The sequence below is a fragment of the Salvelinus sp. IW2-2015 genome, linkage group LG1 (assembly GCF_002910315.2).
Source record: "Salvelinus sp. IW2-2015 linkage group LG1, ASM291031v2, whole genome shotgun sequence".
Classification (NCBI taxonomy): Eukaryota; Metazoa; Chordata; class Actinopteri; order Salmoniformes; family Salmonidae; genus Salvelinus; species Salvelinus sp. IW2-2015.
Window position 1 is genome coordinate 25,485,663 of NC_036838.1, and position 12,240 is coordinate 25,497,902.

At 43.8% G+C, this 12,240-nt stretch overlaps 1 protein-coding gene across 1 annotated transcript in view; it reads right to left on the reverse strand.

Annotated features, from left to right (window-relative positions):
* LOC111963554 (pleckstrin homology domain-containing family A member 6) overlaps positions 1–12,240 on the reverse strand; it is an 86,716-nt gene that overhangs the window by 59,613 nt on the left and 14,863 nt on the right. The window contains exons 4-6 of the mRNA XM_070443459.1: positions 12,016–12,120; positions 11,394–11,466; positions 3,400–3,500 (exon numbers count right to left, since the gene is read on the reverse strand). Coding sequence (XP_070299560.1) covers positions 3,400–3,500; positions 11,394–11,466; positions 12,016–12,120 — 279 coding nt within the window. The remainder of the gene's footprint in view (positions 1–3,399; positions 3,501–11,393; positions 11,467–12,015; positions 12,121–12,240) is intronic.

Below are 12,240 nucleotides of genomic sequence, written 5' to 3' on the forward strand. Positions count from 1 at the left end.
TCCAACTACACCTCTGTTTCTGTTACCTCAGCCTGTACTGAGTGAACCTGCAGGTACGGTCAAGTTGGAACAACAGACCCAGGCTGCTCTCTCGGTTTGGAGCTCACAGCAAAACAACAGTCATATCCAAAGTGTTAGAGCTTACACAATTTCCATGAAGCATTTAATGAAGCATTCATGCCTTCATGAAAAAGAAAGTGTGTCGGTAGTGAAAAGTAAAGTCAAAGCAGTCCACCTCTGAAACGTCATCTTATAATCAAAAGTGAAAATGTAGTTTAGAGTCTCCACTCCCCTCTCCCCTCTCCCCTCCGCACCCTACCTCTCTCTCATTGGTCTCTTTTTGAAATGACAGGTGTCATAAAGAAGGAGTTCGACAGGAATCCCAGCCCGAGGCTCCAGGAGCGTGCTCAAACTCGACTTCCATCCTGTCCCGTCTRCTCCCCTCCTCAGCCCAGAGGGGCCCCACCAGACAAGACGAGAGGGGCCAGCCCAGAAACAAAATCTCGCCTCCCTCCGCTAACAACAGCCAGAACAAAATCAGACCAGATCACCACCCTGTATTAGTACTGAGAACACGCAAACACCATGACATACCTGTACTGTCCGTCTGTCTCCCACACAACACTTAGACCTGCATACCTGGCCTCACACTCTCCTATACTTAAACATTGTGCCATACAGTATATTAATAACCCAACGTACTGTCTACAATCTTACCCCGAATACCTAGCTAATAATGAGAGTCACCTCCCTGAAACATTACAAGACGAACCACAACGAAACAATAAAGCACAAGAAGGTCTTCAACGTCAAAAAAAAAAAGCATGTTCAGTGTTATAACACCATAACCACGAACAGCATTTTGTAGACCTACGCATCACTTCCAGGTCCAGTCTACACTGTAAATAACTGGAAGACTAAAGGTCTCTGGAAACCTCTGGCTGCTCTGCTCCATCCTCATGACTCATACGGTRTCACGCTCACACCTCTTCCCTGTACAATCAACACCAGGCAGCAGGATAACAGCATGGAGGGGAGGAGACTAATAACCTTTTACTGGCCAGCACCACCACCACCACCACCATAACAACACAGCTGAATAGGCTACCTAGAATACTGTGTCAGTAAGTAAGAACATTGTGTTTCCCCTGTACTGTCTCTGAAAGGCTTTTGGACACATGTCATTGAAACATTTACTGGTGTTGAACTGTTTCTGTTGCGTAACAATCCCATTTAGGAACAGTGGGTGCATTCTGACATCACGTGCATAAAGCAACTCACGCTGGGGGCGACCGTTCGAGATATTTGGAAATCACTTGTGAAAAGGTACATGTCTTTATTTTGCCTGTTTCTTCTTCTACTGCTATTTGCCTTTGAAACCATGCCCATAGACATATGACAGTCTACAGAGGAGCCAGTGTTACGGGCTGCTGGTATACAGTACATAGTCTACTGCTTCGTAGAACTGTCAGGCAAATGCCATGTCACCGCTGCTGTCACAACAGGTCTCGCATCAACACCGACACACAGAGACGCTGGGTCAACAACCAATGGCACACAGCAACGCTATCAACAAAGAAACACTGCAATACACGTACTGTACAACCCACACATTGTCTTAACCACCGAACACAAATGAGACCAGGTAATCCAAATATTTCAAGAAGAGATTTACCTAATTGTGSAATATTGCAAAACGGTATTGCGTCACCTTTTCTGAAACAGACAGTTTGTTTGTAAATCCAAAGATGCGTTCTAGCTTGACAGCGATTGCGCTTTTATGGCGATACATCTGGAATCCTTTTCGTTTATGGTACTAGAGAGGATTTGTTGATTTGTGACATACGTCTACTGACAGGGACTATGTTGGGAAATGGCTTCAGCTGGTACTGCAGTGCCAAATTCTGAGATGGTGATTAACATGCATTGGCTGTGTTAAATAAATCATATGAATGAACGTGATATTATATATCACGCTGATATTGTGACGTGGCGCTAGGTAGGGGTTTATGTAAGACTGTTCTCTCCTGACCATCCCTCAGCTACTGCCTGGAAGACCGGGGAGGAACACACTGTGACAGGACACTCTCTCTCCTTCCCCTTCTCTTTCTCTCCTTRTCTCTTTCACTCTCTCTCTCTCTCTCTCATGCCGTTTGTGTTTGTCTCCCTCTCTTTCGCCATTCTATTTATTCATGAGCACTTCGGTGCAAAGTACAGTCTGAGCAAACACACACTCGCACTCTCTCTCTCTCTAATCACACACACATGCATGTGCATGTACACACGGGCGTGCACACACACCAACACACAGTAAATATAGGAGTTTGGTTTTGACATGCTGCCAGACATCTCTGCTTATTCCCCACTATCCCCCATTGTCCCCTAATGTCACTGCTTGTCACTGGGTTGTGTGAGTGGCGATCACATGTCCCCCCCAGCATCTAACCCCCCCGAAAACATCAATCCCGATTCCTGGATAGAGTATTTCAATGGCCCCAATTACATCAGCTATCTCTGTCCAGGGTGACCATCATATAGACTAAGTGTACAAAACGTTAGGAACATGTTCCTAATATTGAGTAACATCCATTTTTGCCCTCAGAACAGCCTTAATTCGTCAGGGCATGTACTCTAAATGGTGTCAAAAGCGTTCCACAGGGATGCTGGCCAATGTTGACTCCAATGCTTCCCACAGTTGTGTCAAGTTGGCTGGATGTCCTTTGGGTGGTGGACCATTCTTGATAAACACGGGGAAATGTTGAGKGTAAAAAAAKACAGCAACATTGCAGTTCTTGACACACTCAAACCGGTGCACCTGGCACCTACTACCATACCCCGTTCAAAGGCACTTAAATATGTTGTCTTGCCCATACACCCTCTGAATGGCACACGTACACAATCCATGTCTCAACTGTCTCAAGGCTAAAAAAATCCTTCTTCAACATGCTTTCTTCACTTTTARCTAKACTGACTGGAGTGGATTTAACAGGTGACATTAATCAGCTATGTCATGTGCCTAATGTTTTGTACACTCAGTACTCATTGTACTTGTTTAGCTACTGTATCCTCTCAAACCACCCAATATTCACTCTCCTAAAGGTCATTCTCCCTCTCGCCTCACTGACCACCTGCCCCAAATGTTATCCCCCACCTCTTGAAAACTCAAGAAGTCCCCAAAAAATATTGCTTCATCATCATAACATTGCTTCATCGTCATTGTCATCATAATCACCATCATTGTCATCATAATCACCATCATTGTCATCATAATCACCATCAGTGTCATCATAATCACCATCATTGTCATCATATTCACCATCATTGTCATCATATTCACCATCATTGTCATCATCATCATCATCGTCATCATCATCATACTTAGCCCTAGAGGGTACTGACCTTAAAGGCGTGCTTGCGGCTGATGTTATCCAACACCTGCACTTCTCCGATCCGAAAGCTGAGCAGAGGAAGACTTCCCAACACTCCTTCCTCCTTCTCGTCTGGATAGGAGGAAGAGGAAAAAAAGAGAGAGAAAGAATAAAGATTGGGATCAAAATCAACAAAAAAATCACATCTTTGAAAAAAACGCGCYAGAGATCTATTATAACAGAAAGGGTCCACACCTACAGTAAGTAAAGAGGGGTGAATAGTAAACGCACAGTCTGGTGTCGCAGTTTGCAAACTCCTCTAGTGGTAGCTGCAGCTGTAGCTGGCTTAGTGAGCACTACCATTGAACATCCCTGGAACAACACCCACGTCCCACTGTAGGGGAAATATCAATTTTGGTCCAGAAGTCCAGTGACAAGTGACACACTCTCACACACACTCTCTCTCTCTCTCTCACACACACACACTCGCGTAAAATCCAACGGCGGTCAGATATTTTTTTTTTAAAGGAGCGGAGCGCTGGGGAAGAAAGAGGAGTGCGAGAGCGGCACTTGTGCTGATTAAATAATGGAGCAGATGATGACAATTTCGAGGGCTGGCGATGAGGCTGACAGGGAGTCCACAGTAGTAGCTGCTGCCCTCATCTCTCTCTCCCTCGTTCCCTCTATCTCTCTCTCTCGCTCCCTCTTTCTCGCTCTGCCTGGCTCTCTTGCTCACTCTCTAGGCTGATCCTTCTCTCGTTCTCTCTCGCTCTCGGGCTGATCCCTCTCTCGCTCTATCTCTCTAAGCAGAGCTGTACTGCGTAGATGTAAGAGCCTTCCTCTGTTGCAGAGCACACGTGTGTTTGAGAGAGAGCGAAATAGAGAAAGAGAGGGAGGAGGGAGAGACTGAGAGGAGGGATGGGGGAGGCGAGCTGTGTTTGTGCAATCATACAGTACTATTTGCTGTGTGTGTGTGTGGTGTGTGCTGTGTGTGTGTGTGTGTGTGTGTGTGTGTGTGTGGTGTGTGTGTGTGTGTGTGTGTGTGTGGTGTGTGTGTGTGTGTGTGTGTGTGTGTGTGTGTGTGTGTGTGTGTGTGTGTGTGTGTGTGTGTGTGTGGTGTGTGTGTGTGTGTTGTGTGTGTGTGTTGATAGCGATCAGCCCATGTGACTCAGTGTTGCTGGAATCCTGAATACTGGCCTTAAGCTAACTGTACCTGCCCTCTCTCCACCAATCAGAGAGCAGGGTTTCTGCAACACACAGACAGGTAAATAGCCACTCCTCTTTCTGTCAAACAAATTCAAACTTGACCTGTATCTTTGTTCTGTATTTGCAAAAATCTGTTCATTCTCAAACAGTTCTACCCACAACTGAAAATCTTATATAGGCTATCAAGTTGTATTAAATTACTGCATCATACAAACATAGTCGCACATTAATAACGGATGTAATAAGAAACAATGTGATTTATTGCAAACAGCCTTTCAAAGTCGTCTCAAAATAATTCTAAGGAGAAGACTGGTGAGAAGAAACAGAGTTGTGATTGTGAAACCTGTGGCCAGAGCATCCAGTGTTCACCAACAAACGCCGTGCCCATCCAGAGACACAGAGACGCTGGGAGAGGCAAAACACACAGCAAACACACCTCTGAAAACACACACTCCTGAAGACACTCATGCTAGCACAAACAGTTCGAAGAAGCAAGTTGCCTATAATGACTGTGAAATGTCACCTCATTCTGACTCATTTTAGGGCCGTCTGACTCTTTGTTGACACCACACACACGCCCTCACCTTTGTGTGTGTGTGCGTGTGCGTGTGGTGTGTGTGTGGTGTGTGTGTGTGTGTGTGGGTGTGTGTGTGTGTGTGTGTGTGTGTGTGTGTGTGTGTTGTGGGTGTGTGTGGGTGTGTGTGTGTGTGTGTTGTGGCGGTGGGTGGATGGCATTTAGGCAGTCAGGTATTTTGCTCTGTTGGGAATTGGATATTTGGGATGTTTTATGATACTTTGGAGATGGGGGTGGTATGTAGGCTAGAAGTTAGAGCTGCAGAACTGTAGCTGCAAAGTTGCTAGTTCGAATCCCTGGCTGAGCACTTACAAGAACTGGGGACTTGGATACACACTCCTAATCTCCATGTATAGAGCAACTACTCCACCCCCCCTGGGCAGGACAGCCTACATGCTTTGACAATGTCACCCCCAAGTCCCAACAACAAAAGACCTTAGCATCTTTTTGCCCCTCTCTCCTTGCTGGCATGGTGATCGTGGCAGTAAATCGCACAGTCAGACATGCTCCCTTCCTCCCTCTCTTTTTTCCACGACACAGCTGGGAGAAAAGGGAGGGAGACGAAAACATCCCATCAGACGTGTGTGAAATCCAGAGAGAGGAATCACTGTGACCAGAAGGAGAGAAAGGGGGAAGAAAAGGAAAGAAAAGGAAATGGAGAAATGATAGAAAAGCAAGCGGGGCCCTGGGGCCAGTTTGTGAATATTGCTCGACGTGAATTTGGCCGTCGCTTCACACTGAGCTATTGAATCACAGAGCAACCGGAACATTCCAATATGAAAGATTCTTAGAAGCTGCAAAGCTCCAATTCCRGTGGGGGCGTTTTCTGATTGTTCGGTTCTATTCTTATCATTTAATTTCTCTGCTTTGCTTTCAATACGTCCTTATTCAGGTTGGATTTGCATCTCTGCGTACGGGAGAGGGAATGGAGTGGAGTGTTTTATAAAAGGAGCAATTCCAGGTTAACTACAGGGGAAACTGGGAATTAAACCCCTAGTTGCATCCTGTAGCTCACAGAATACTGGTAGATTCACCGACAAAATCACTTTGAACCCAAAGAACCTGGAGTTCACTCTCTCTCTCAGGACTAGGAAGCTGTGTGTTTGAGTGGTTTCAATAGGGTAGAGTGGGGTAAGTTGAGCCATTTTTTACCTTCAGCATCCCTCCGTTAAGGGAAATATAATATTATTTTCTAACAAAGATACGTACATACACTGAGTATACAAAACATTAGGAACACCTGTTCTTTCCATGACAGACTGACCCGGTGAATCCAGGATAAAGCTATGACCCCTTATTGATGCTACCATCAATCAGTGTAGATGAAGTGGAGGAGACAGGTGAAAGAAGATTTTTCTTAGGCATTGAGAAAATTGAGACATGGATTGTGTACAAAATATTTAAGTGCCTTTGAACCGGGGTATGGTACTAGGTGCCAGACGCAACGATTTGAGTGTGTCAAGAACTGCAACGCTGCAGATCTTGACACAGGTGTGTGTCAAGAATGGTCCATCACCCTAAGGACATCCAGCCAACTTGACACAACCGTGGGAAGCATTGGAGTCAACATGGACCAGCATCCCTGTGGAAAGCTTTAGACACCTTGTAGTTCATACCCCAGCATATTGAGGCTGTTCTTGAGGGCAAAGGGGGAAACAACTCAATATTAGGAAGCTGTTCCTAWTGTTTTGTACACTTAGTGTATATCTCAGGATGTTGTGTATCCCTGGAAATAWTCKGAATTCATGTAAACATTACAGTTTTGAAAACATAGCTTGTCCAAAYAAAGTGGTCTCTTGGCACAGTTTACCGCGGGTGTGGGGTAAGTTGAGCCYCGGGACAGGGTAAGTTAAGCTGCTCACAKATTTTTGTKCTGAARGAAATAATACCACTACCTTTTTAAAACACATTTCAACACAATCACAATCGCTTTTTGTCTTTTAAGCATCTTTTAACACAGGCTTAACACCTAACAAACAATTTGTACTTTTCTTACCACTTTTAAAATAGGCCAGACCCTGTTGTTACTTCATATGCTAGCGATAATGCCTTGCATTACGACTGGGAAGAAAACACTTCAATTTGCTCAACTTGCCATTGGCGCAACAATGGGCTCAACTTACCCCAAGGCAAACACATTTGGACTATATTATCCCACACAGCTACAAGGATGCACTTTCATGCTAGGTTTAGGACCTCATATTYAAGCTTATAGAGACCCCAACTGGTGTACAAGTACAAAACAATCTTAAAATTATCAACTTCGGTTTAGATACAAGCATCATGAAACCTCTATCTCAATAAATTCATTTGACTTGGTGAAAATCTTCTTCTTTTTTACCTAACTTGCTTATCACTTTTTCTATGTGGTTTCTTCATTCATATACTCCATGAAATGATGACCTGTTCTTAAATATTTTGTCCAATTATACATTGTGTGCATGATTTCCGAGAAACAAGAGTAACTCACACACACACACACACACACACACACACACACCTGTCTCTTATACACATCTAGATGTGTATAAGAGACAGCTACAGTGGTAAATATTAAAATAAAAGCTTATTCCAAATTAAACAAGCACCCCCGCCTCTCAAGGTTTAAACCAGTGACAGTTAGTTCAGGGTCTTTCAATCGCGTTAATCTCTCTACTCTGCCAGTCTGCCTTTCTATCTGTCTGTCTTTCGCCAGCAAATTTGCAACATTGTATCGACTGGATCCAGCCCGCTAGTGAACTTGCAACATTATCAACTGGGTCCAGCCCGCTACTGAACTTGAAACAGCTCGATGAGCTCAGGACAGACACRGCTGTATTTGCGTTCCATATTTCAMCCCCTTTTCAGGTGTCCCATCTTTTCTTTTGACAAAAAAGTTAAATTTGTCAGCAAACTGCATCCAATAATTTAGGCTACAAGAGTGAATGTCACTGAATGTCATGACACTTTTTGGTGCTGGAGAAGGACTGTTGTCTATTCTGCTATCAGAGGGGTTGGGTTAAATGCTGAAGACACATTTCAATTCCATGCATTTGGTTGTGCGACTGACTTGGTATCCCCTTTCCCTTCATATATGGCAGACAGGACCTGAAGGTCAGGGACTTAGAGAGTAGAGAGAGAGAAAGAGAGGGGAAGGGGGGGGAGAGACAATTATCATCATCTTCTTTCTTCTTCATCTTGTAAGTCGTCATTCTCCCTGGCCGTGGGTTGTTTGGGTAGCAGAGGGCTGCAGGTGGACCAGCGGGAATGACAGACTGAACATCTGTCACATTAAGAGAAAGAGACAACCTCGACACTCTCAGAATTCCGTCTTCTAGAGTAGTGTGCAGTCGATGTGAGTCACCTTCAATGCTGCCCTGATGGAGAGACTGTGCTGTATAAGGAGTGTGTGCGTGTGTGTGTGTGTGTGTGTGTATATGTGTGCACGTGCATGTATGCACACGCATGTGCGTGTGTGCGTGTGTGTGTGCATGCGTTAAATATCAATCTCTATAGATTGTTGACATGGCCCAACGTACTCAAGTCTTTTGTAAAACATTTCTCACCACATACCACAATGACCCTCTCACACTTCTATATGTACACAGAGCCACACATAAACCCACACACTTACTGTAGCTCGTACATCAAACTCTAAGAAGATACCTCAAGCCGTGTGACATATTCAAATGCCACATTGTTTATTCTCCACTCCTGGCTGTGGCTCAGAGGATGACAGATGAAGACCACAAAGATTCGGGGACTTGGCATGGAGGAGAGTAGAGACACTGTGTGGTATTAAAGCACCTTGAACAAGTCAACAGTCCTACTGACATAGTGGTGACGTGCACCAGACCCACAGCCCTCCACTCTGCCAACAGAACACACTGACATTACATCATGTACTGTAGCTAAAAAAACACAAAAATGTGACACCAGCCTATGACATGACAACCAAGCCAAGGAGGGAACAAAGCTTTCCAGTTTCCAAAGCAGATACAAGCAAACAAATCCCCAGAGTAGGACTCTGAGAGAGAGACAGAGGTAGCAGGTGTAGTGAGGTGTCTTGGCCAGGTTTCCATTGAAAAACAGATTCTAGCCACAAAGGGGCTCTGTTTAAAAGGGCTTTATGTAGGGAATACAATGCCAGCTGAGACGCTACCCATGCCTCTGTGGAACTTCCTGGATCAAATAAAAGGTTACATAGAAAATGTATACATACTGTAAAATATGACTGTAAATATTTAGTTAAGTCAACCCCATGTATGTACAGTTGAAGTCGGAAGTTTAAATACACTTAGGTTGGAGTCATTAAAACTCGTTTTCCAACCACTGCACAAATMTCTTGTTATCGTTTTGGCAAGTCAGTTAGGACATCTARTTTGTGCATGACACAAGTAATTGTTGTGTTGTTTACAGACAGATTATTTCACTTATAATTCACTGTATCACAATTCCAGTGGGTCAGAAGTTTACATACACTAAGATGACTGTGCCTTTAAACAGCTTGGAAAATTCCAGAAAATTACGTCATGGCTTTAGAAGCTTCTGATAGGCTAATTTACATAATTTGAGTCAATTGGAGGTGTACCTGTGGATGGATTTCAATACCAACCTTCAAACTCAGTGCCTCTTTGCTTGACATCATGGGAAAATCAYAAGAAATCAGCCAASACCTCAGAAAYAAAWTTGTWGARCTCRACAAGTCTGSTTKATCCTTGGGAGCAATTTCCAAACGACTGAAGGTACCACGTTCATCGTACAATCAATAGTACGCAAGTATAAACACCATGGGACCACGCAGCCGTCATACCGCTCAGGAAGGAGACGCGTTCTGTCTCCTAGAGATGAACTTACTTTGGTGCAAAAAGTTCAAATCAATCCCAGAACAACAGCAAAGGACATTGTGAAGATGCTGGAGGAAACAGGTACKAAAGCATCTATATCCTCAGTAAAACGAGTCCTATATAGACATAACCTGAAAGGCCGCTCAGCAAGGAAGAAGCCACTGCTCCAAAACCGCCCTAAAAAAGCCAGACTACGGTTTGCAARTGCACATGGGGACAAAGATCATACTTTTTGGAGAAATGTCCTCTGGTCTGATGAAACAAAATAGAACTGTTTGGCCATAATGACCATCATTATGTTTGGAGGAAGATTGGGGAGCCTTGCAAGCCGAAGAACACCATCCCAACCGTGAAGCATGGGGGTGGCAGCATCATGATGTGGGGGTCCTTTGCTGCAGGAGGGATTGGTGCACTTCACAAAATAATAGGCATCATGAAGCAGGAAAATTATGTGGATATATTGAAGCAACATCTCAAGACATCAGTCAGGAAGTTAAAGCTTGGTCGCAAATGGGTCTTCCAAATGGACAATGACACCAAGCATACTTTCAAAGTTGTGGCAAAATGGCTTAAGGACAACAAAGTCAAGGTACTGTAGTGGCCATCACTAAGCCCTGAACTCAATCCTTTCGAAAATGTGTGGGCAGAACTGAAAAAGTGTGTGCGAGCCTACAAACCTGACTCTGTTACACCAGCTCTTTCAGGAGGAATGGGCCATAGCTTATTGTGGGAAGCTTGTGGAAGGCTACCCGAAACATTTGACCCAAGTTAAACAATTTAAAGGCAATACTACCAAATACTAATTGAGTGTATGTAAACTACTGACCCACTGGGATTGTGATGAAAGAAATAAAGCTGAAATAAATCATTCTCTCTACTATTATTCTGACATTTCACATTCTTAAAATAAAGTGGTGATCCTAACTGACCTAAGACAGGGAATTTTTACTAGGAATAAATGTCAGGAATTGTGAAAAACTGAGTTTAAATGTATTTGGCTATAGTGTATGTAAACTTCCGACTTCAACTGTATATGTGGATGCCTATCTGCTTTGCAGATATTGTTGGACAAGGTTGACCAATCTCGTCCACACAAAAAAAACMGTCTGTCTGAAAACAAGATGGAGTATATTGGGATGTAGCCAAAACATGGTTGAACAACCGGATCTGTCAGTTACTGTGAATTCTACCTGCTGACAAAACAACATAGCACACTACCACACAAACACAAAAGAAGACAAGAGAAGAGAAACAGTGTGTCAAGAACGAAGGAAAACCCTTTCTGACTAAAGCATACAATGAAATGCAGTAGAATAAAGCGGAATGATAAAGATGTCCTCCAATGAAGGGTGGCGATGGGTTATCAAAAAAAGAAAAGAGAACTTAAAGAAAGAAGGCAATACTATGACAGTAACCTACCTTTGTAGTAGAACAGGCATCGGTCAGTCAGGACAAACCATCGCTTGTTCCACTGTTTCACTCCACTGCTGGCCTACAGGGAGACAGAGAGAAACACATATTGAGATGGGTTTGACTGGCCTAAAGGGAGACACTGACAAGCGGACTAAAAACACACAGTGAAATGGAGAGTAGACACAACAGTTTAGACTGGACCAAATAACTTCAGGGGTGACACAAAAACTGGACTTAAACAGTGTGAGAAATACCGCGCTATGTAAAAGACAGGAAGACAAATTCAATGAGACCTAAACAGCGCGAGAGGGAAAGCGACACTGGACCAAAACAAAGTAAGTGTCTGAGACATACTGGATCAAAACAAATGGGAGAGACAAGGAAATATTGAACTGAAAAATGTAGAGAAGAATGGCAATACTGGAAGAAGAGTATATCTGGTCCTAGTTATGAGATATTTATGGGGTATTATGGGGCATTTGACTCATATTTATTTATAGAGCCCTTTTTACATCAGCAGTTGACCACAAAGTTCTTATACAGAAACCGAGCCTAAAACCCTTAAAACCACTAGGCATAAAGGAAAGTGCATCCTGCTGATGCAGAATAGTGTATAGAGCTGAATTACCTGTTTGTATAGCCAGCCCTGCTTAGCTACTACAGCTTTAGGGTTCCTCCTCATGGAGTTAGAACGCTTCCCAAACGTAGCAGCTTTCTTTGGAGTACGAGATGCCTGGAGAAGAAACGAGGGAAGGAGAGAGGGGGAGAGGGAAGATGAGAGAACAAAATGGACCTCTCTGCATCACTGAATCTGTCATAAAACCATGATGTGGTGTGTGGTGTAGTGAGGTGT